Source organism: Poecilia reticulata, chromosome 22 (assembly GCF_904066995.2).
Source record: "Poecilia reticulata chromosome 22, P_reticulata-male-v2, whole genome shotgun sequence".
Lineage (NCBI taxonomy): Eukaryota > Metazoa > Chordata > Actinopteri > Cyprinodontiformes > Poeciliidae > Poecilia > Poecilia reticulata.
This window is the reverse complement of record NC_088851.1, coordinates 19,896,871-19,922,317: the sequence shown is the minus strand read 5'-3', so window position 1 is coordinate 19,922,317 and position 25,447 is coordinate 19,896,871. Positions and strand designations below refer to the sequence as shown.

The window sequence follows — 25,447 nt, the reverse complement described above, 5'->3', positions numbered from 1 at the left end:
CGTTAAAAAAATTGCACATTTCCGATTATATATATTTTCATTATTTGAGAAACATCCGTATAATGGCTCGTTCCGCCGGTGTACGTCGGCTCACAAAACGAGCGCTCCCTATCAGGCTGCTTATGACCCGCCCCCGCAAACCAGAAACAGCAGAGCAAGAGAGTGTGACGGCAAGCGCAGGAGAAAGCCAGGCTGGAGCTGCCCTGGGAAGTCGGGAGTGTGCCAGAGTCAACGCAGAACAACGCCATTTAACCACGAGCAACGGAAACAGACAACTGAAGCCACAGGTACTCACGACTGCGGTTTCCTTAGATGTTATCGGTAATTTTTGGTGAGAATAACCGCTTGTCCCGGTCAGAGCTGCTCTTTAGCTTCTCACGCAGGCCTGGGAACGGGCCGCAGCGGAAGAGTGAAGCAGTGCGCCGGGTCAGAGATTTAAAGAGAGGGAGGCTGGGATAGTACGAGGCCCGTCAGGGAAGAGGTCCACGCCTCCAGAGAGGAATGAGTGTTTCTGAGTGGGAACCAAACTATTCCTCCTACTCACTGTCTTGGTCAGCTCATTTATAGTGACAGATATTTCCGGTGTATTAAACTTGACTGACCGGTTAGCATGAGAGTGGTCAACCGTTAGTTAGCTCTGTTAGCTAGCTCATTCATAGTCCCTTTGAACTTAAAGAAAATTTAGAAAGTGAGGTCATTCATACTGACCACGTCCGGTTCACAGGACAAACCCTGCCAGGACATTTTAGGGAAGTGAGGTTGTGAGCATTCTTGCTTGCTGCTTCTGATGACTAATTTCATAGCGTGGAAAGTATCACACCAGTAAGATCAGACACCTTTATAGTTTTTTTTCGTTTTAAGGAGTGTCGCTTCTGAGTTGACGTGGAACCAGCTGCCATCACTCGCCCTGCGGTTAGTGTTAAGCATGACCAAGCAAGCTAGCACATTTAGTACTGCACCTGAGGGTGCCGAGGTGGCGTAAAGGATACCACCCTGTGTCAAAGACAAGTTAAGCTACTATGAACTATTTCTGGTATTTACACTGAGTGACATGTGTGCTGCCAAACCCTTCATATCTGCATGTGTCCTTGTGACATTTAGGCCTCTTTGGTGCTAGGGGGACTTTGGACTCATTGGAAAGTCAACCAAGATCTACTTAGTGACAGTTTAAGAAACTTAAAAAGCACAGAAATTTAAATTCTCCTCGATTCTGACTGAAGATGTTTGTTTTGTCTTGTTGTTTCCATTTATCTGATCCCTGTCTACCGATAAGTTATTTCTCAAGGCTGCTTTGCCCAGGTAGAGTAGAAAATGAAAGCATGGCTTCTGATTTGTTAATGTTTTCCTCCATAACCAAGCACGTATACCGTGTACTTTGATTCATTCAGTTTATGAACCAGATTATTGATAAGATTGAACATTATCTATCTATCTATCCTCTACCTTGCGTCAGAGCTTTTTGTCTGACTGGAGTTCATGTCTCTGAGTGTATTAAAACACACTGTCCAGTTTGTACGTAGGTGTGGGCTGTTCTGAGATTCTTATGCTCTAACCTTGAGTAAAAACCCAATTGTATCAAATTATCTGCATTAAAATTTGAGACAAAATTGTGTAACATAATCTGATTGCTTTTATTTAAAACAAAAAAGGACAAAGAAAATGCAATGTTACTATAGTAACAAGTATACATAAATGGCAGTTCAATTTATTTAGTAACTGACCTATTTTCAACTGTAATATGGTGTTTATTTAGTAGCAATGGTTAGAGTAATCTTAAGTCCTTAAGCTCCTGTTTTTTTTTTAAATAGTTCCTGTGAAAACTTCAATTGGTTTAGTTAATTTTCACTCATAGGTCCAGGTTAAGAAAACATTTACTTATTGTTTTAGTTAGTGTTTTTAAGTAGCTTGCTGCCAGTTCAGAGATGTTAACTTTAGAGTGTTGCATGGCCTTGTTTTGGACTTCAGGCAGGATAGTTATCAGGACTTGCCTCTGTGTCCTCGCCTGCCAAATATGAGGCCTGGCCAGCCAAGTGGGTAGATTCCGGGGAGCCAACAGCCCGAGAGGGCTTTGTCCTCCAGGCTCATTTTGATGCTGGAACGAGGCTCCAGCTCCATAAGGGAACGCATGAAATCTCCATTCTTAGTCCCAGGACTGGGAGAAAGTGAGAAGTAAACGAAAGGAAACAAGCTTGTGAGTTTTACACCACCTACTCCACCCATCGTCTCTGTGCCAACATTCAGTGTTGCTTCAAGGGTTACTGACGGTTTGAAAGACTTTATGTTTCGAAGATGTTTTCTATAGAAGGTCCATACAGTGTGACCAGGGTTTTCATCTGGGTGTTTTCTTCCTGGTGGGATGTGCCTCACCGGGATGACATCTAGGAGTACCTTAACTGGCTCCTCCACTTTTCTATTCTGAAAAGAAGCCCAATTCTAACTAAGAATATGAGAGAACCATTAAATAAATTACGCACTCCTTAATGAGATCACTGGCTTGATACTGTTTAAAAGGCAAACGGTTCATAGAGGAAGAGTACATAAATGTACCACACAGAGCTACTGACGGACCAGAACACAGAACTACCCAAAATATTCTTTAATTAGCCGTCATTATCTATTGGCAATTGAGTTTCTGAAAAATCAGATGTTTCTTCTATCTTCATTTAAATGCTTTTAAACTCGTCACTCCCATCTATTTTCAGTCTATAAACACACCAAACATTTTGATGCTCTTCTATTTAGGTGAAAAACAATCTAAAGGTAGAGAGCATGTATTTGGATGAATAAATGGAGATAATCTTCTATTTTTGGTTGGGTTCAGACTACCAGGAGGTTAGACCGTAAAGAAAATGGATGTCAGCCATGAAAAGCCTGATCGGTGCGTCCCCGACTCAGACCAAGGCCGCAGTTAATTAATCCGCTATTGAAATCCAGCTTCAGGATGTATCCGAGTTATAAAGCACATTAGAATTGCTTTGTGGGCAAATATTTAGATTTTTTCTTTTTCTTTCAATGAAAAGTTTGGTTTTGCAGCCAAATAAAGCTAAGCTTGCAACAGACCTAATTATATGTCTCTTTTTCTGTTGTGAAATGTGATCAGAGGTTTTGGAGGTTTGGAGTGAAACACAATCAGTGCTGCACTGTGAGACTAAGCCTGTCAGTGCTCAGGAAGCCCTGCAGTGGAAAGTTATTCTTACATCTATTATCATGGGTAATCTTCTTAATCCAAATTACTAAAGGCCTGCTCTACGACACTGACTCCTATGCTGAACGTCGGCCACAGCTCTTGACTGGATTGTGCAGAATTTCAGGTCACTTCTCATCAGATGTGTACACTGCTGACACAACCCTTAAACAGACTTTAACTTTCTTTTTCTGTTTCTCTCATGCCTGAAAGATGCTATATTTATATCATTTTCCTCTATATCAGCTTGTCTAATTTAAAAGAGATTTTTAGCATTGTTTTAACAGGAAAACCTGTAAATTGTCCAGTAATGGTAATTTAATTACCAGAATGAAGTCGTAATATTAGAGAATAAAGTTGTAATTTTGAGAAAAATCAAGAGTCGGATGTGGTATAAAAAAATCTGAGATTAAATTTTTTTTATCTCCTGGCCCTACTGCACACTTTATTCAAAAACAAAAATAGAGCTATTTTCCAACTTTTTATGGTTTGAGATATTTTTGGATCAAATTTTTAAGCCAGAGCTTTTTGTGAATTAATATTTTTTAGGGATAATGAATTCACCACAGACTACACTCTGTGCTTTTAGGAAATCTCTATTTAGTGTAACTTACACCATTTATATATAACAAATCTAGTGGTATATATTTTGTCATAGAAATGATTCTGCATGGAAATGGCATAATTCTCCCATTACCACACTGCTTGATTGTTTAGCCAACTTCTGCATCATGCTTTCATGATTTGCAGAATATGCTGACAAAACCCAAAAAAGAGCTTATGTGGAAAGAAATCTAAAAATTTGAGTCTAGAACACAAATGGGAACTAGGAAGAGCAAAGGCACATTTTTCTGAAGAATGTGTTTTTATGGATTTTAAATTGATTACATCTGAGGCTATTGCATCCTCAGAGATATCTAGAATGTAACAGATGAATATCCTCTCCTCTGGCATAAAAGGACTGAAGTTCCCGGCTGCAGCTGGAGCGGTGTTCAGCCTCTGACACTTTCATGTCGGTATATTTTTGCCCCTTTCAAATCCAATCCAGTTTAAGTTTAGAACAGCGGGGGCTTGTCCTTACAGAGGCCGAACGGCAGGGAAGTGGCTAAATGAGAACGTACGAATGTTAGCCTAGTTGCCTTTTGCTTGGTGTTGACCTATTTTGTTCCTGTTTCAGTCTGAATGAGTGAAGCAGACATTTTTAATATTTGTTTAACATTTTTGGCTTTAACAGAATAGTTTTCAGTTCTCTCTGTTCCCTCTGTGAACTTACAGTATGTAATGAAGTCGTTAAGCTGTCTGGCAGGGGCAGTGTGGTCTAATTGGATCATATCGCTAAGATAGGGTAAGGTCAGTTCTCACTCGCCACCCTCAGCATAAACAACGACCCACCACACATGGAGAAATGTCACACAGAAGCACAGATTTATATGTGGTTACAAAAAGAGCAAAAATCAAGTCTTGGATGAAAATGTGCAACAGACTAAAAGCATGGTTTAAGGTTTCTATGTAGTCTTAATGGACATGTACTTTATAGCCTGCAACTAATGATTATTTTAGTGATCGGTTATTCTATAATCTTTTTTGATCATTAATTGGATTTAAAAGATGGCACATTCTACAGATTTCTCATTTAACCTTTTAAGATTTTTTTATGTACAGTATTAGTCATACATTAAAAGATGTAAATAAACAGATTACTCAATTCCTATTTTAAATAAGAGAGACAATTTTATTTCATAAAATGCAAGTTTTAGGAAATAGGAAATAATTTAGTGAATTTGAACCAGGGAAACAAAATTATGATACTTGAAGAGTTTGAGAATTTGTTTTCTTTTTTAGCAAATGGTTGTTTTTAGAGTTTGTATATCCCAGTAAACGATTAATCAGTTGCTAAATTAGTTGACGATTATTTCAATAGTTGATGTATTAATCACAATTGTTTCTGCCCACTTCTCTGGGTTTCTACAGGTTTGAGGTCATTCTAGAAGCCTTGTCAGTTTTTATACACTTCCAAATCAGTTTGGATGTATTTGTAACCCTCATCTTGTTGGAAGCTCGACTGTTGAAGTCTCACCTGTAAAACCCCAACCGTTCTTTTTGTTCCTCTCCTCAGAATGGCGATGGATATCTACGACTCTCAGTACCTTCTCATCCTGGCCCCCACACTGGTCATCGCCCTCATGTTCCTCTTCTTCTGGCTCTTCATGAAGGAAACCTCTTACGATGAGGTGCTGGCTCGGCAGAAGCGAGACCTCAAGCTGCCACCGACCAAGCCAGACTCTCGTAAGAAGAACGAAAAGAAGAAAAGCAAGAAGAAGGAAACCGCCAGTGGGGGAAGTGGTGGAGGAGAGTCTGAAGAAGACCTGCGGGATTTTGACTTGACTGACGTCATTGGCTCTAACGTGGAGGCAGAGGAGGAACCTGAACCTGTGGTTACCCCGGATCCATCCCCGCCTGCACCTGCTGCCGAAGTTTCGGTCTCTCCAGAGGCTACTTCTGGACTAAGGGAGAGGAAGAAAAAGGAGAAAAAGGCTGCCAAGGCTGCTGCCAAAGCTGCTGCTGCAGCAGCTTCCAACCTAGAGGAGTCGGAAATGAACGACTCAAAGCCAGTCAGCCACAAGACAGAGACGTCTCCAACTTCAGGCAAACGGATGAGCCCACCTCCTCCACAGGTGGAGTCGCAGGTTCAGGTCCAAGCTGCTCAGGCTCCTGTTCAAACTCAAACTCCTCCCCAAACCTCTGGGAAGAAGAAAGACAGGAAGAAGCAGAAAGTGGAGGCGGGTTAGTAAATAAGTGGAGTTTTTAGCCTGGTTTAGCAAGGGATAGCCTTGAGTGTAAATATCAAAATTTTAATGCATCCCAATATTGACACAAAGATTTTAAACCAATATATGTTGCATGATTGACTATGCTTAATATTTCCATATTAGATGAATTGGTCTGTATCGTAAATGATTGAAAAGTGTATCCCTAAATCTTCTTTCTGTTTCAAGCAGACGTCCAGCAGCTTGAGGTGAAAGCAGAGCAAGCTCCAGCTCCAAGCAAAAAGGAAGCTCCTTCAGTGGCCGAAACCAAAGTTCTTGACGGTGTCAACCCAACGGCTGTCACTGGCAAAAAGAAAAACTCTGCCAAAAAGCAGAAGACAGAGCATGGTAAAAATGATCAAAACAATCTCACTATCTGAGTCAGATGTTGATTTCTTTAAGGCTCATAGATTCAATCTTTTTCTCCCCTAAACAGTAGTAGAGGAAGCCCATATTTTGGGAGATGCATCAGCCTCCAACCACCAGGCAGCTCATAATGACGACGTACCACCTAAAGCATCTGGCAAGAAACAGAAGAATGAGACTGATAAAGGTAAGATATAGTTTAGATTTTTTTACCCTTTTTGGCCAGCTGTGGCTAGTAAAGTTTATTTCATTCATTTAGGTTACAAAAGTAAAACTCCTACATTTATTTCACACAGAGTGATGTAATTCAAGTGTTGACTCCTGTTAATTTTGGCTTATGAAAACGCTGTTTCCCACCATATTCATGGAATGCTGAGTGGAAGGAAAACATTTGGTAAAGAAAGGTGCACAAACCCTTTCTTGAGCTTACAGTAGAGTCCCAAACACTCGACTGTGGCTGGAGTCACCGCACACAGACCTTTCCAGAACAGGAGTTGCAGCTGCTACATTCTTTGTGTTAAGCCACTGCTAAACCAGAGGCATGATGAGTGTTGGCTAAGAGCAGGACTGATGCTCAGTGATCCAGTCTGATATTCAAACCAAAGGAAAGTTTTGCATTTCATTTAGAACTCCTGGATTAAAGAGGAAGAGTAGAGAAACTCGGATTTCAAGTAGCATAAGGTTCAGTGTGACGTTTACAGATTTAGAGAACCCTGTCATATACTGGTGGTGGAAAAACTGATTTTATTTTTCAGCTGAGGCTAAATTCTGAGGTTATATACGATTGAAATTTTTTTAATAGACTGAACTTTCTCTATTACAGATATATATTTTTTTCCTCTTCCAAATTCCTTTTTCAACCATGTTTTCCTTCCACTCAACTTTCCTCAAACCGAACTGGCTGAGCACTCTGTGATCCGCCAGATTCTGTCAGCTTATTTTCTTTTAGCGCATCAATATCTATGTGCTGATTAACTGTCAGATCAGCTCTTTTTCCTATAATAATTTACATCATAACATTTTTGTTTTAATAGTTCTTCTGCTGGTCTTGGTCAAAGTTCAATGTGGAGTTTGCACATTGAACTCCACATTCAATGTGGAGTTCAATGTGTTGATGTGGTTAGGTTTTGCAGCTCAGTCAAAGAGAGTTTAAAGCTCCATTACCTGTCAAACATTTACAGACTTTTTATTGTATAAATAAACTGCAGCAGCAACCTTTTTGTGACTTAGCAGGGAACACAGAAGTGAAACTGAAGGAGCTGCTTTCTGGTCTGTCCAGCCTGACTTTGTCAGAAGCGGAAGCTACCAATGTGATCGCTCTCCTCCGAGAAAAGAACCCTACTGCCCTGGATGCCTGGCACAAAGTAAGATTACTGGACCACAAACCACACAGCTGTGACAAATGGCATGTCTTAATATTTGAATACAGCTGATAAACCTGAAAATCATTACTGAATTTCCCCTGTCTGCTTTTCACTTCTCCTCTATCGCTGTAACCTCCAGTCCACAGCGAGGCCTGACCCGGCGGCCCAGGAGAGAGAGAAACTTCTTGTAACTCTGCAGGAGGAATCCTCCATCGCCAAAGACAAAGTGAAGCAGCTCAGTCAGGTCAGAAACGCTCTGAAGAATCCTTCACTTATAAGGTATGGATTGTTTTGTTGAGCTTTCCCTTGTGATTTTTAAAAAAATGCTTTAGGAGCTTCAGCTTGAGAAACAGAAAACTGGCAGAATGGAGACCATGATGAGAGACCAGCGAGTCGCCATGGAGAAGGAGCTGGGCGGCATGCAGGCCAAAGCACAGGGCAGCTACCAGGAGCTACAGAATATGCAAAAATCGGTGAAACCTAACTTCCTCTATTCAGTAAAATGGCTTTAATTTAGTAACTGATGTGAAATGTAACACGTGTGTGTGTGTGTGTGTAGTTTCAGCAGGTGAGGGAGCAGTTGGAAGCCCAGATCACTCGGCTGCAGCAGGAGAACGGGATCCTGAGGGACGCGGTCAGCTCAGCCACCACTCAGATGGAGAGCAAGTTAGTGCTGCACTTCTGGGTCAAATCTGTCAGAATCTAAATATTTGAATTATTATAGTTCACTCTCTTAAAGTGTATACTATATTTGTATGCAGTTGAAAAACGTGGAAATAATTACGGAATGATTTCCAAAAAATTATATTTCTGTGACAATTTTGTAGCATTCCTGAAGTACTTTACAATTATGACTTAGATCAGTGGTTCTTACACTTAACACATAGGTGTCACTTTGCATTTACCTTTCAAATGACACCAACATTTCTGCAGAGTACCACTGAAAGTGACTCAACTCAAACCATCAGTTGATCCATGAATCTGTCAATGCCTACTGGTGGTACCCGGGTTGCCTTTATTGGGACTCTCAATAAATTTTACTATTGATTATTTGCAAGTTAAATATAAACAAATCAAATGTGTTTTGTTTTTTTTCATTTTATTTTCCGTTTATTCCTACTGTGCTGCACACAAATTTCCTCTGAGATAATAAAGATGATTGATTAATAATACTTAATCTATCGAGATTGAACATTTACATTTATTTCCTTCTTTTGGTTTGATTTCTTAATTTTTGTTATACAAGAGTTTTTTCAAGTAGCTGTTTTTTGTGTTTTTTGGAAATCGGTATTGATCTGCCTTTGCGTATAAAATATCCAATATATCCTACCCCTTTTCACACTGAAATATGCTTTTAGTGGGTTGCTGATGATTTGCTTCTTCGGCAGTTTCCCAAAATATTGCCCATGAGCAATTTTAGCATTACATTCTTGACAGGAATTCTGCAGAGCTGAACAAGCTGCGCTCCGAGTACGCCGGCCTGATGAAAGAACTGGCAGACAACAACAGCAAGTTGCAGCAGGAGGAACACCAGAGGAAGTCACTGGAGGTCAGCTACAAGCAGAACGTGTCCCAGCTGGAGGTACGCTAAGCCAGATGTGTGTGTTTACCTTCTGCTCCAGGGTCCCTCGGCACAGAAGAGTGCAGCTTAGCTTCAGATCTGGTCAGTGGGTGTGGCAGCATTAGTGGGGAAGTGGCGAGGGAAGCTGTAGTAAAAGTCCAAGGGTGGATTGTGGGAAACAAAACCTGAGATGGGTGGGTTTGCTTGCTTAGGAAGCTGGAATGTTTGAAGCTTTGTATAAACACGACTTTTTCCTGTAAAATACTCGGATCAACCCTTCCTGTTGGCTTGATGCAGACAGGTCTTTGCAGTGAACTCCAGACGTATACCAAGCTTTGGGTTTCACACATTTTAACCTTGATAAGGCAATTTAAAGGATACATACATTCCCACTCAGATGTTTACATACACTTATCGTTAGGAGTGAACAATATGAATTAAAAGTTTATCTCGATATTTTGTGTTACCATTGCGATAACGATAAAAGTGATAAAACTATTTATTACTTTTTTAGATAACTGTATAATTGTGACACATCAATCAGAGCCACACAAACACAAATACTGACCTTTAAAACCATTCCAAATTGTAATACGCTTTTATAACAATAAATTATGATAAATACAATATGATAAATCTCCAGCCCTACTTATCATTAGGTATTACACTCTTGAGCATTTAGAGATGAGTTTGAGCCATTCTCTTTCCAAAGTGTAAAGATTATACAACAACTTTCCTGAATTAAAAAAGAACTGGGTGTCCATTTTGACTGTATAGCAGAATTTTTCTATTTGGTTTCAAGGCATTAAAAGTAGTAGGTCAGGACACCTTATATTCTGATAAATATCTTTTTAGCATGTTGCATTTCAACCTCGCACTTTTTGTTGCCATGAGCATAATTTTATTTTCTTATTTGACCAGTCATCTAAATGTTTTCCTGGAACAGCTCTGGCTTTTAGACATGGTGGATACATTTTGAATTGGACTGAGGGCAGAGCCGTTTCAGAAGCCTATTGTGGCCTTATTTAGAAAGCCTGACTGTGTCTGTTTGACTCGTCTGACCCAGACTGTCACCTCGGATGAAGAGAAATGGGTCGAAATATTTATGAAGAACTCTGAAGCCACCAAGACACAAGGCAATCTTTAGCATTGAGATCCTAGAAATCTTAATATTTATAAAGATATAGATACTGAGATATGCTTTATGTAAGAAAACAAACATTCTTCTACTATGCCTTTTGTTATAAAGTTGCTTGATTCCTCGTCATCCCCAGGCCCAGTTACAGGATGCCAAGCGAAGCTGGGAAGAGTTGCAGAACTTCCTCCACAATGTCAACGCTGAACGAGAGAAACTTCAGGCCTCCAAGCAAGGTCACTAAACATCCTGTCACACAGAAAACATTTATATATTCTCAGTCCTGTTCAAGTGGAGTAACTTTATGTCTTTTTTTCTTTTAAAAGAGCTTCACAGCCAACTTCTGGCAGCCGAGACGGAGATGAACAACAAAAACAAGGAACTCCAGACTCTACACAGCAACCTGAATGAGGCCATGCTCTCCAAAGAGCAGCTGGAGCGGAGGGTGTTGGAGCTGATGGAGATGTCCCAGCGCAGTGTGCCGGATGAAACTGTGCAGGCCCAGGTTCAGGTAAGCTGCTATGACCAATTCAGAATATGACAAATCACGCACTCCATCTGGAAATAACTCTTCCAATTTGTTTTACTAGGAACTTAAGAATGAGAACAAAGCTCTTCAGGCTCACAACGAAGCACAAAAATCCCAGAATGAAAACCTGCAGGCTCAGATCTCCTCACAGGTGTGGGCCGGCTTTTTACCTGTCTTTTATTTCTCTTTTGAAAGCAATAAGATTAAAACCTACATATCTGAGCGCAAGTAGGCTAATGAGATTTCTCTGTTCAACATTTAGGCCAAACACGTGTCCCACATTGAGGAGCTACAGAAGCTGTAAGCAAGTCTTTTACCCTCGGATTGCACCAAATGTGTTGGCATCGGAGATCGGTACAGTGATCTTTTGTATTTGAATATTTTTACCTCCACCTAGGCTGTCTGAAAAGGAGCTGCAGCGGAAGAGTCTTCAGGATTCTCTGAGTGTTGAGAGGAGCAGCGGAGCGAGCAGAGAAACTAACATGCAGGTATGTCTTAAAGCTTCAGGTTCCTGTGCTAACATGTCACTGGTTAGTCTGTAGGCAGTTTATCACAGTGTTCTCTACCATGCTGGGAAGACATTTTGTTGATGTTCACCTTGCAAGATTATTCACATTTCTTGTTTTTTTTTTTTTTCCTCTTTGCTTCATCTTGCAACCATGAACTTCTCTGTAGGTTGTTGGAATATTATGAGATGCACTGAGAATAATTGAGAACTGGAAGGAAAAAGATTCATGGATATCAATATTTTTTACAACACAAAAAATTGAAAAGCGTGCCAAGAATTTATAACCAGATCTCTGTAATGTGATACATCTGTTCAACCAGTTGCCTTCAGAAACCAACTTATTGGTAAATGGAGTAAACCTGTCTCATCTGTACTCTGTATAAATACAGCTGTGCTATTGAGGTCTTAAATGTTTTTTTAGAGAATGTATCAAACAGCTTAAGGAAACAGTTGTAGAGAAGTCTAAAGATGGGTTGGGTTTTAAAACAGCATCCCAACTAGGCCTGTCACAAGAACAGGTTTTGCTGGAAGATAAATTGATAAATTATTCTTGAAGTTATTGCTGTAGATCCTATTGTTGTTTGAGACCATTTTCAAGTAACATACTTGTAAAGGCATAATAATGAAAGCACAGCCTCTCAAAGATCAATTTTAATTCATCATGCTATTCTTATCTCCATTGGCTTTGCACGTCTAGAAACTGTCAACAAACTTGCAGCTGTAATTGGAGTTAAATGTAATTATTGAATGCATTGATTCAGTGGGACTGAACGCAAATGCATGCCACACTTTTCAGATTTATTTTCATAAAGCGTGTTAAAATTGTTCCTTCCACTTCTCAACGATGCACCACTTTGTGTTGATCTATCACATAAAATCCCAATAGAAACAAAAATGTAGGGTTTAATGTGACAAATTTGACAAAGTTCTTGGATTGAGTATTTCAGAAATCCACGGAGCTGTTTTGTCTTTTAGACTTTGCACAATGAGAACTTGTCGCTGAAGGTGGAGATTCAGAATCTGCAGGCACAGATTACTGAACAGGTTAGCTGCTGCTTTGTTTTTTCGCTAAACACATTTAAAGGCCCCTTACATTATTCTTCTTTATTACACACCTAAACATATTGGCTTTGATCCTTTTCCTTTCAGAAAGCTTCCCAGCTGGCCTTGGACCAGATCCAGAAGAGGTGGGTGTGGAAAAAAAATTATATTTTTATTGCCGGTGACTTTTGTTTATGAAACAAAAGATCTGTAGTGAAAACCTGCTTCCTCCGCAGTGTCCAAGAGAAAGAGGAGAACATAAAAACGGTTGAGGGACTGTTGGAGAAGGGGCTGATTGAAGTGGCCAACAAAGAGGCGGAGCTGAAGGTAATGCCAGTTTTTAGAAAAGAACAGGCATGTTTTTAATTTGTGAACATTTTGATCTCTTTCCCAGGGGAAAAACTCCCCCGACAAAAAATCAGAACGTTAACTTTCTTCCCCCAAAACTGCAGACTATGAAAGAAGAGAATGAGGTGCTAAGACATGAAATAGATGACCTTAATAAAAAGAAGGCGGAACAGGTGAGATCTGGTTTATTTTATTTATTTTTTAAATAATTAACAGATTTTTTCTTGTCCTTTCACATGTTTATTGTATTGTTTTCTAACCACAGGCTACATCAGAGTTGAAAGTGGAAGAACTCCAAAAACAGTAAGATCAATCAATCTAATTCCAATATTTCCTGGTTTGTAACAAGTCGTTTTATCCTGACCTGTAAAAGCACCATTAAGCCACACATTCCTTTCTGATAATCTCAGGAGAACTGAATGTGTTGTCTTTGTAGCTAAATCTTTTTAATATTTGCATGAAAGTTGCTACAGCAATCCTATTAACATCTGGCCGAGTGACATTTCTAACATTATCAGAAAGTCCAAAGTGTCAAGTGTAGGCGTAAAATGGAGATCTAGGCTTAGTGTTACTTTCTCTTGTCCAGCAAACACACGCAACCACTTGCTATTGTTGTTGCATCTTTAGACATCAGTAGATGTTTGACATGTTGACTTCAGCCAGTGATCTATCGCAATCAGCTTTCTTGGCCAAGTTTGTGCAAACAAACAAGAATTTAACTTCGGTTCTATTATGCTCTCAATATACAGACTTAAAACGTCCTATGGTGTATTTACTTGTATCTGTACTATACAAATTATTAGTCGAAGGTTTTTACTACAGCATGTGGGTTGGCTCTTTTTTAAGACCTAATCAACAGATTACTCTTTTTGTTTTAAATCTTAAGGTTGAAAAACAGTGTATTTGATAATACTGGGAGACTCTGTAAGGCTTGTAAAAGATTTTTTTGTTTTGTCCTGGTGTCACTGATGTTTAGGATCCAACAGAAAGATTTGAAGCTGAAATCGGTGGAGGAGAGTCTACAAGCAGCACAAGCCAGCAGCTCTACCATGGAGAAGACAGTTGAGGTTTGGGCCTTTCCGGAACAACAATTTGAGCATTTTTCACAGATGATCATCATTGGTGTAGTTTTGTTCCCGTTTTGAGCTCGTTTTATCCTCTTGTATCTCATAGACTCTACGGCAGCAGTCGTCTGCTCTTCAGCAGGAGTTGGAAAAGCAAAAACAGGAGCAGCAAGAGATGGCCAGTAAGGGTACCAAGATTCAGGAGCTCCAGTCTCAGTGAGCTGACCTCATTCTTTACATTGAATTCCATTTTTCTACATTTTCCTCCCCAAATCTGACCATAATGGAGAAACTCTGAACTCCAGGTTAGCCGCAAAGGACCAGGAAATTCAGAGGCTTCAGACTGAGCTGGAGGTAAAGACGAAGGATCTGGGTGAAAAAGTGGAGCAGATGCAACAGCAGGTGAGGAAGGTTTTTATAAACTACACATGACTGCTATCAGAAGATATTTTGTTTTAATTTCTGGCTTGTTCACACAGCAATCCATCTCTGCAACACCAAGCCCTGCATTCCTCGCAGCGTAAGTGAAGCGATGCCACTCAGGTTTAAGAAGTTTATACTGAGAATAGTGAATAGCTTTAAAAACCAGAGGCTGTTCTGTTTGGCAGGATTTCTGAGAAAGAGAGTCAGGTGGACAGTCTGCAGGTGGAGCTGGCTGAGCTGAAGGACGCTTTGGAGCTTCACAGGAAAAAGAATAACGTAGGTTTCCTGCAGGATTGACTTGTAACACATTAACACTAAACTCTTTCCCCTGTCCTCTGAATGTTCCCACCAACCGTTCCCCCTCCTCAGGTCCGAACACTGCATATTTCCATAGTTTCTGTTCTCCACTGTCACTTATTCTCAACTGGTTTGCTTTTTTTGTTCTGTTCAGCTAGAATCTCTTAGCTGGAATGTGCTCTGTAGGAAAACTAGGGAGTCCAGCATAATTGGACTCATCAGTATCTTTTCTACCTTGATTTGGATTTGATAAGCTGAGCATTGCAAAAGAGAGCTTCCAGTCTCCTCGTGTTGTTCTTACTGTTGGATCCAGTATCGGCAGGCTTGGTTGTTGTTGTGAATGACTCAGAATTTTAGAAACTGTTAATAAAGCATCAGTGAAAAATTATTTTCACATTAAGAACTCTGTAAATGCAGTTTTTATACCTCATGAACTTCCCCACATTTTATCACATTGCAATCGCAAAACTTTTATATTCTTTATTGGAATTTGGGACAAATACATTAGGAAGATTGAAATTTCTTCTCCTCTTGTTCCTTTAGCAGTTGGAGTTTGTTTTTTTCCCTCTAATGTAATAAATCATTCTGGATCAGGCTTTGTTTAGGGGGTCACTAACTGCTTTTTCCCTGAGGCTAAACTGAAAGTAGTATCTTTCTGGAACTGACTTTGTAAAACAGGAGCTTCGGGAGAAAAACTGGAGTGCAATGGAGGCTCTGTCAGCCACCGAGTCCATGCTTCAAGGAAAACTCAGCAAAGCTGTCAAGGTTCGACACCTCATCTCAGTCCTGCTTCACTCTAGATCCAATCTGATGCATTCCCCCTCCAAAATGTCTGTGTTTTGCCATAATTGACCCTGTTTATTTTCTTTTTGCATCATCATCATCCATAATAACACTGCATACTCGTTTACCTTACTTTTGCTCTTTCTCCTCTTTTCATGGCCCGATTTTTAATTAGCTTTAATTCCAGCTGCCGAATCTGATCGATCCTTTTGTTGCATGTCAGATTGTTCCAGTATTTTTCTGAAGCTTTGCTAAACCAAAAGACAGGCAATGAGTGTGCAGTGACTTAGTCATTCACTAGATGTCATTAGCTCAAGATTCATGTTTTTATTTCTGTCGTCTTGTCATTAAGCATGGCATGTTTTCTCCAATATTGCCAACTAATCAAAAACGACTCCTTACAATGCAGTTTCTTTTCTGTTTTAATTCTATTTAATCTTTCAAAATGTTTAATCCATATGCAGCAGCCCTGTACTCGCAAAGACATCCTGACTGATCACCATCAAGAGAAACTGGGGCAACTGGATGTTTTAGCTAAGTTTACCGGTAACACTTTATTTGACGGGATGTGAATAAGACTGACGTGACACTGTCATAAACATGACATAACACCTGTCATGAACATGAACGAATCTTTATGAATGTCTATGAATGTTACCAGGAAGTGTCATTCGGTAAATAATGACATTTTTAATGCAAAGTTGCTCTAAAAGTTGCATTGAAAGTCCATGAAAAGTGCCAACGTTGCATTAAATTGTCATTATTTAGAAAATCATGCAAAGTTGGCACTTTTCATGGACTTTTAATGCAACTTTTAAAGCAGCTTTGCATTAAAAGTGTAATTTACCGAATGACACTTCATGACAACAGTCACAGACATTCATAAGGACTCGTTCATGTTCATGACAGATGTTATGTCACGTTTATGACAGTGTTATGTCAGACTTATGCACATCCCTTCAAATAAAGTGTTACAAGTTTACCTTACATTTTGCGTAGTCTCAGGTCAATTTGCAGTCGGATAGCGGTTTCTATTTGCAGTTGCAGTGATGTGTGTATATTTTTGCCATCCTCCTACAGCAGTAGGTTAGCACATTCGTCCAAACATCACAATGTTGCTGTGATAAAGTAGAAAGCTCGTTCTCTGGTCTGAGCCTGGTGCTTTTGGTACTTTCTGTGTTGCTGTTGTGTATTTTCAGACGGTTCAAGTTCTGTTCAGCTTTGCTAAGTGTTACTGCTGAGAGTGAAAATCAGTGACATCAGCTTATTGCCAGGAGCCCAGTCGTGCGACGCCTCCTTTTGCATTTATCGAAAAGCTCTGGGTTAATTTGGTCATTTTTAAGGAGGAACAATTATTTATTTACTTATTTGGGAAATTAAAGATAATGAGAGGCTCAAAATCTCAAGTTTTGTGTTTAGTTATAGACACAAAATCTTAGAGAAAATAACAGAAATGTACCTCTTTTACAAAGGTTTCAACATTCATTATTTTTATGTTTCTATTTTTTCTTACTATACGCATTTGATATGTTGGATTACATGTATATCAAGTTAATCAAAACTGTAATTCAGACATTGAAGTGACTGTAATTTGGGAAGTTTCCTCCATAAAGATCCTAAAAAATGCAAATGTTTTGATCCCCAAGTCACTTTTACCTTGTGACATTCTGCTCTATGGTGCTGGGAGAAAAACATTTTTCTAAGAAAATACTCCTGCTTCATAGGGAAAATGTTCAGTACTATTCTTTATTCACTGCTAGAGTTTTGAAGCAAGATTGTAAACGAATCTATTCCCTTGGATGATGGCTAACCCATCAGATGACATTACTGTTGCCGTGACATGGTAGCATTTATCTTTTCTTCTTTGGACAGACGGTTGTTTTGCTGCCTGATTGTGGTTTTCATAAAAAGTGTCCGTTTTGGTCTCATACCTTCCCGCGACCATGTCTCAGTAAGCTCTGCACTGGTCACAGCTCTTATCTCCTGTGCAAATGATATTTTAGATTAGTCTTTCTTGCACCTCCTGAAACTTTTTGAACAACAACTAAACTTGATGGTTTTGGTTATGTGATAAAATGGCTGTTTTTTTGTGGGGGGTTTCTGGTTGACTCAGCGAATCAGAATGACAGCGATATCAGCTGCTCTGCCACAAAATGCTTTCTGCTCAATTTGCGGCAGTGCTGAAATGCAGCAGTTTTAATATCTGTTAATAATCAGTTAAGTTTGCAATTAATTGCATTTCCTTTGATCACTTTTCTCAGCAACTCAATGCTCCATAAAAGATTTCTCCTGGTCTCTAAGCATGCTGAAAGGTGCAAATGGGATAGCATATGCTTAATTTATCTAATAAAAACAAGTTGATTCTAGTTAAAACACTGATGAAATTAATCTACAAAATGATGAAGAAATGATTCGTTTACATCAGGATAAGTGCAGAGGGCCCTGTTGCCGCATCGCCTGAATCAAATCATCACAGTTCTCAACGCACTTTCTCTCTGTATTTTTGTTTCTGTACTTTCTGCTTTCTAGGAAAGCCATGCAGCGCTGACTCAGACCCAGGCCGAGTGTCGAGATGTTCTGCACAGACTTCTGCCCCACGTGCCTCTGCCCTCTGAACAGGTATCGACAACGCTGCATTTTTGCCTTTATTTATTTATTTATTTATTTATTTATTTTGTTCTTCTGCCATGTTTGACTTTAATTTTTTCCACAAATTGTTCCTCAGAACCATCAGGAGTGGTTACAGGGATTCGAGACTGCGGTGGCTGAAAGCTTGGTCGTATCGGCTAGACAAGCAGCACAAGAGTCAGAGGTAAGTTAAGAGTAGGAAGCCTAAGTTTGCCAGCTGTCCTTTTTATATTCTGAATGAGTAAAGAAATGTTGTCCTTCCTGCAGGAATTAGCTGAGAAACTGAAAGAAGCAGAGGAAACCCAAAGGATTTTACAGAAGGACTGTGAGACGTACAAGAAGGTTTTGGCAGAGACAGTAAGATGTTTCTTTGAGTCTTGAAGTCATGGGGAGAGCTTCCTCCAGCTGAGGTCTTATTCCTGCTGTGTCCACAGGAGGGCATCCTGCAGCGCCTGCAAAGCAGCGTCGAGGAGGAGGAGTCTCGCTGGAAAGTTAAGCTGGAACAATCACAGGAAGATGTCAGAGAGGTGTGTGTTCAGGCTTAGAAAGAAACAACTGCTGATTACAGATCACAACACAGATGTGTTTGTTCCTTTTTTTCCAGTTTTTCTTTAGTCAATGTTGACAAAAGTGTCTTAACAAAAGTTATAAAATCTAAAGCTTCCTTCACTGTTGCTGTTCTTGTTGCATCCAAAAGCTGTGGAAAAAATGAAAGTAGAAACAAACGTATTGAAACGTTCTAGGTTCTGCACTTCCATCATGCAGAACCTAGATATACAGGCTCTCTCTCTTTAAATACATCTGTGAAAGAATGCGTTACTTTTAGGCATACAGTAAATTCCAGTATTGGGATCAGATTCCACTGTGGAATAAGGGGGAATCCACATGGATTCTTCTAAATATTCCACATTGAACGGTTTGTGGGGTTGCAACAAAATGGAAATGACCTGGGAATGACATCAGGTCAGTCACAAAGCGGTAGGCCTCTTAAAATCACAGCAGGGTCAGTGAATGCCAAGGTGCATTGTGAGAGGAGATCACCCTTTTTCTGCACTTCTGGATCTCCAGACTTCATTCAACCCTCAGATTAGCTGAAGATCAACATGTAGAGAGCTACATGGAAAAGGTTTCCATGGCGAGCAGTTGCATCTGAGCCTTTTATCTCCAAGTACAACTCTTGAGTCTCAGATGTGTGATGAATGTCATCTGGACTCTAAACCAGAGAAGTTCTGTTCTCCAGTATGATTAAAAAAAAATCAAATGAGTCCAGAGCAGAAACATCTTGTCCAACATGAGTGTCTGATCTCACAAATGGTCTCCTGGAAAATGATCCAAAATTTCCATAAAAAAAATCTTTTTGAAAAGCCTTTGAAGAAGAACAGCCTGCAACATTAAACCCTGTGGATTAAGAATAGGATCTCACTCAAGCTACGGTGTGTGTGAGAATGGATGAACTGATGTATTGTGGCTATGCGTATGTTAATGATCCATTTGTGTTTTGACCTTCCTGGTGACATAAAGTGGCTCCAATTTACTGAACAGAGTTGGATAATCCACTTCAGTCCACTTCTGTTGTCTAAACTTTCACCGTTCCTGTGCACTGTCTCGTTTAATTGTTCTGTAATTCTGTTTACGGTGCAGCTGAGAAGAGAGAAGCAGCACTTGGAGTCCGAGTTGGAGAGGGCAGAGAATGAGAGCGCTACGTATGTGACAGAAGTGAGAGAGGTGAGCAGAACCTGAACTGAACGTTCCTCCTGTTCCTCTGATCATTCGAAGGGTTTTGCAGCTACAAGATTATTCCTCAATCATCCAGTTTGACTCTTTAGACTCTGGATCGTTTCCCACAGACCTCCATTAAACAACATGTCAAACTTAATTTCAGCTCAAAGATCTGTTGACTGAATTGCAGACCAGACTTGATGGCTCATGTACAGAGGCTTTCAGACAGAATAAGGAGCTGGCTTTGGTAAGCATGGATGATCCTCTGGCTGGAGCTTTTTTAGCGCCTCTCTGGGTTTCACTGTCTGCTGCCTAACTTTGGGCCAACATGCAGTGCTTTGCAGAAGTATGTTTACTCTTTTTAAAAACTTATAACTTTGTTGGAATTTTATATGCTAAACCAGCAAAATTAGCATGCAAAGTTATTTCAGTAGAAGGAAAATTTTGACATGGTTTTCAACATGCATGACATGCATTTGTATCAACTATCTTTTACTTTAAACACCTTTAAATATAATCCACTTGAACAAGTTGAGTCCCATGACTTTATATAAACTTTATTCTCCATGTTACAATTTGCAATTTGTTCTGGAATGTTGGTGAACAAAAAAGCATCAGAAAAACTTTTGAGTTGGAGCAAAGTTGATGTTTGACCTGGACAAAAACCCGAAACGTGCAATCAGAGCGACAATAGATTGTTTAAAGCAAAGCATGTTCATTGAAGAGTGGCCTAGTCAAAGCCCAGACCTTAATCTGATCTACTTAGAAATGTAAAAATTGATGTTCAGACCACTCCTCCCAATCTGACTGAGTTTGAGGGGTTGTGTAAGGAAGAATAAATCTACATATATTTCTGCCGATTCAAACATACAGCAAACTATGATTGCAGCTGTTATTACAGAGAAAATGATTTCTACAAAAGTATTGACTGAATGCACGCATACTACAACACCTCAGATCCAAGTTAAATACATTAGTTTGTGGCTGTCACATGAGAAAATATGTCAAAGTTTAAGAAGCATGAATACTTCTGCAAGGCACTTTAACATCCTGAACAACAAAAACTAAAGACATAAGATTCTGAATGAAGATCCTCCTTCTACTTGCTGCGATACTAACCTTTCCTTTTCCACATCTGTATTCTACTCGTCTTTCTCACACCACTAAACATTTTCTCTTTAGATGCCAAAAATGGGTCTCCGCAGTAATTAACTAAAGCCTCAATCTTCAAACTATTTTTGTCTGTTGCTCAACTGGTGCTGGAGATGTTTTTTCACCATTATATGTTAAATCCACCCCCTGTTTTGAACTGTAATGGCAATAGTAGTATTGCTATTCAGACCAATAGCAGTACTACTGGATGTGACCTTCTTCCTGACAACTGTTGGAATTTCACAAACGTCAGATGAGCTGTTCACATAGCCACATTTTTGCAGCCAAAGAATGAAGAAATTAACATGACATCTGAACATCAAACTGCACAACAGTCATAAAGTTTTAGCTTTGAAGATCATGGAATGACTGACTTCAGCAGAGACCTTCCTGACCTGCAGGAACATATTTTCCTATCAGTCGGTGTGTAACGTTAAAATGTCGGAAGCGTCCTGTCAGTGTGTGAGTTACTCAAACTGGACTTTTCGGATTATGACATCATTCCTCTGTTGCAACAAGGTCATACTGACACAGTGCTGTTCCTGTGTTTGAACACACTCATTAAAAGACTACCACGTCATGGGCATTTTCACATATCCATGACATTTTTGCAAACACATGAGTTTTAATGAATTAGAATATCAACTCAGATAAAAGTGTTTCTGACTCAGGAATGACTTCAAACGAGGAATTTAACCATTGTAGTCCACATCCTGAATATGTCCCCATCTGCAGTCCAGAATCACTTACAAATTCTTCAATTAACATTTTCTTCTACCACACTCTTCAGTTTCTCCTTCCACCTAACTTTCCATTAATATTCTTTGACACAGCACTGTGTTCAGCTAGCTTTTCTAGTGATGACCTTTTGTGGCGTCCTCTCATCCAGTGTGTTAATGACCGTCTGCTGGACAACTGGTATCTTTCTCAGAGCTTTGAGAAATTCAATTTGAGATTTCCATCTGCTGTAAGCTAAAATCATCAAAGTTCATAGAAATTATGTATTGACATGTATCATTCTGTGTGTGATTAATCCTTTTTCTATCAAATCATTTGAGTAATCTTGAGATGCACCTGTGTGTCTCCACTGTTTTGATTCTTCTTGTATAATCTGAGGAACAAGCTTAATGTCTGTCTTCAGTTGAAAACCCAGCTGACTGAGACGCTGTCCAGGTTGGAGACAGAGGAAAACGAGAGGCAAAGAGTAGCTGGAGACCTGTACAAGGTAATGGCGCTAATTTCTTTCGTGCGTCTGCTCACACAGGTTAAACCACAGCTCATAATGCTAATGAACATTGTTTATTGTTCACTCAGGCCCAGCAGTCTCTTGAACAGATCCAGAGTGAACTCGCAAAACTAGTAGAAAACACTGCCCTGATAGAGAACAGCAACCTGTCATCACAACATGTAAGTGTTTTCTAAGAGTAGTAGTAGTAGTAGTAACATTTAGTGGTTCAGCATCTGCTTTAAACCAGCTGATGTTTGTCTTACAGGAGGAGATTGACAAGAAGGAGAGAATAACTGCGGGACTGAATCAAACAGTGAGAGAAATGCAGCAGTTGCTCAATGTGATCAGCCAGCAACTGGCTAAGAGACAACAGGGGGTGAGTTGCCTTCCTGACAAAATGTTGCACTGCATCTGCAGCTTTAATAAGATCTGCTAAAACACACTGGCCTTATTTTAAAAAATCTGATTCTTTACCTTTCCACTGATTTATCAGCTGCATTAAAAAGACAAGCAGGTTTCTGCTGTCTTAGAAAAACCACGAGCCATTTCTCCTGCTAACGTTAGACATAAGCGTTTGTTTTGGTTGTATTTACCCAGAATGCCCTGTGCTATGGTCTGCTTCCTGCTTTTGGAGCAGTCTCTGGTCTACTTGCATTCACTTATGCATTCGAACCGCATCATAGTTCACATCAACCAAACCGAGACCGAGGTTTTGATGCTGCTTTTTTTTTTCTTTTTCCCTCCCCATTAAATCAGACTTTCCAGACACATTGACTAGAGTTGTATTAAACTAAACAGGGCTGGTGTAAATGCACCCTGACTAACAAGGAGCTTGTACATCTAGGCCTGTCACAATAACAAATTTTGCTGAGCGATTAATTATCTAAAAAATTATTGCGATAAATGATAATATTGTTTCAAGACCTTTTGACAGATTTAATGGAAATGACTAATAGTGCATGCGATTTACTGCCATAGATAGATGCACTTTATTTTCAAAAGAACACGTAACACTGGAACTAATAAACTAAATAAACAAAACAACCAAAAACAAAAATAAAATGGATTCTCAGTCTCCATTAACAAAAAACGTACTTGAATAAAAACTAAGCAACCTAAAGCCAAAATGGAAATAAATACTGCATTCAACCAAAAGAGTGCAGATTATGAAGTCTGTATACTATATTGCCGTTCAATAATCACTAGATTTAAATAGAGAAGACAGGCACATCCAACTACCTGATGCAATATTTCACACTACACGATTTTTTGCCCCGTTTTTCCCCTTACGACAATCTTAGAATGTTGGCCGATCTAAGATTGTCGCTGGTGATTTCGTAACCGATCATCCTGCAGTGTGTGGTGTGTTACGGTAGATTGTCGTGGCCGCTCCGATCTACAGTCATGGCCAAAAGTTTTGAGAATGATTCAAATGTTAATATTTACAAAGTCTACTGCTTTCAGTTTTTATAATAGCAATTTGCATATACTCCAGAATGTTATAAAGAGTGATTAGCTTAACAGCAATTAATTGCAAAGTCAATATTTGCCTAGAAAAGGAACTTTATTCCCCAAAACACATTTCAACTTCATTGCAGCCCTGCCTTAAAAGGACCAGCTAACATAGTTTCAGTGATTGCTTAATTAACACAGGTGTGGGTGTTGATGAGGACAGGGCTGCATATCAATCTGTCATGATTAAGTAAGAATGACACCACTGGACACTTTAAAAAGAGGCTGGTGCTTGGCATCATTGTTTCTCTACTGTGAACCATGGTTATCTCTAAAGAAACACATGCAGTCATCATTGCACTGCACAAAAATGGCCTAACAGGGAAGAGTATCGCAGCTAGAAAGATTGAAAATGGGCCGACAGTTAGCCGACAACTCGTGTAGTGTGCACTGGACATTACAATAAGGAAATGAGGAAGGGAGGGTCAGTGGAGAGCACCGGAGCGGAGCCTTTTTTCATTCAGTATCATCAACAGAAAGAATAAAAGGCAGGAAGAAACGATAAAGCCGATAATTAAAATGAGGTCGATAGGTTTAATTTATCGTGCGATTAATTGATTTATCGTTTATCGCGACAGGCCTATGTACATCATCAAAGTATTACCAGTAACTTTATTCACAATCATGTTTTTCTGCAAACGATACAAAGGTATAAGCAACTTATCCTTAAGAGCTGCACTTATGGCTAAATTATGAGTTTGTCTGAATATAAAATCCAGCTGAAATGGACCAAACTTAAGGCTCCCTCTGTAAACGAAAAGTCAGAATTAAGACATGTTGCTTACTACACATCCTCCTGTTTTATCAGCTTTTAGCAGCATAGTTGAATGCTCAGCCTGAATCGGTTTATTTTCTTCCAGGAGATTGAGAAGGATCAACAGAAAGTATAACGAGAGGATGCCGCCACGCAGGCACACCGACTGCAATACAGAGACAGCCTGCAAACTTCAGCCTCCTCACAACCGCATCACACAGTCACTCCTGCTCACTTCCTCCCAAACCCTGTCCTCTTCGCCTGAACTGTAGATGGCCTCTTGTCTGACGGCCTACACAGGACCAGGCAGAGGTTCTGTTTTATTCTTAACACTCCAAGCACGGTACCAAAACTCCCAATTCTCCACTCCAGCCACATTCCTCTTCTGCAGCTTCATCAATTGATTTACTATTATTTTCTTTTTTACTTCAAACTTTAAAAATGACCCTTGGCATTATTTAAACTGTGTGGCAACCATTCCTCTGTTATAAATCCACCTGTATAATTTCCAGTGACATACTTGTGAAAACTACAGTAGATTTTTGTTTTGTCTGGAGAGATCAGAGATGAAAGGTCCCAGCTTAACGAAACAAACTTTGGGGTTTTCTGTTTCTTTTCCTTTTAACTTAAATATATGTATTGTTTAAATGTACCACTTAGGACCTGCTGAAATACACTGTTCTGTTGATTTGCTCACCAACAAGAGAAACCGCCACGATTGCTCCATGCGTACCTTGGCTCAATACTTCCTGGGGAAAGAAGGGAGTCAGTAGAGCTCTCTGCATGCGAGATGGGTCACTACGTGACTGTATTCATGGTGACATATTTTTCTCCCGCCTTTACTGCAGCTCCACAGAGAAGAGAGTTTGGAGTACAAGACCAGGCACATTTAAGAGGTTTTTAATCCAACTTCATCCACTTTAGAAATGAGCGTCCCATATCGTGTGTAATCAACACTTACTATATTGTTGGCTGAGTCCATTAACACTGAAGATTTTGTTCTTTTTGTAATGGGTGATGTTAATAAAAGGGATGCTTAATAAA

At 39.7% G+C, this 25,447-nt stretch overlaps 1 protein-coding gene across 8 annotated transcripts; it reads left to right on the top strand.

The window, feature by feature from the left end:
• Positions 1-125: 125 nt before the first annotated feature.
• On the top strand, positions 126-25,447 carry ktn1 (kinectin 1). Of its 8 annotated transcripts, none has more exons than XM_008400189.3 (35): positions 126-287; positions 5,301-5,968; positions 6,184-6,339; positions 6,428-6,544; positions 7,588-7,721; positions 7,861-7,965; positions 8,054-8,194; positions 8,281-8,387; positions 9,159-9,303; positions 10,557-10,653; positions 10,744-10,928; positions 11,008-11,097; positions 11,209-11,246; positions 11,344-11,434; positions 12,430-12,498; positions 12,604-12,641; positions 12,732-12,822; positions 12,948-13,016; positions 13,109-13,146; positions 13,820-13,910; positions 14,017-14,123; positions 14,213-14,309; positions 14,387-14,427; positions 14,516-14,606; positions 15,306-15,392; positions 17,940-18,029; positions 18,136-18,222; positions 18,306-18,395; positions 18,473-18,565; positions 19,680-19,763; positions 19,921-20,004; positions 22,051-22,134; positions 22,224-22,316; positions 22,403-22,513; positions 24,510-25,447. In XM_008400189.3, exons 2-35 carry the CDS (start codon positions 5,302-5,304, stop codon positions 24,537-24,539), a joined length of 3,738 nt encoding a protein of 1,245 aa, XP_008398411.2. In that variant the 5' UTR covers positions 126-287; position 5,301; the 3' UTR covers positions 24,540-25,447. The 8 variants fall into 8 exon arrangements, with proteins under 8 accessions (XP_008398411.2, XP_017158035.2, XP_017158034.2 ...); XM_017302546.2 differs by having other exon boundaries at positions 6,181-6,339; positions 6,431-6,544; positions 7,591-7,721; XM_017302545.2 differs by having other exon boundaries at positions 6,181-6,339; positions 6,431-6,544.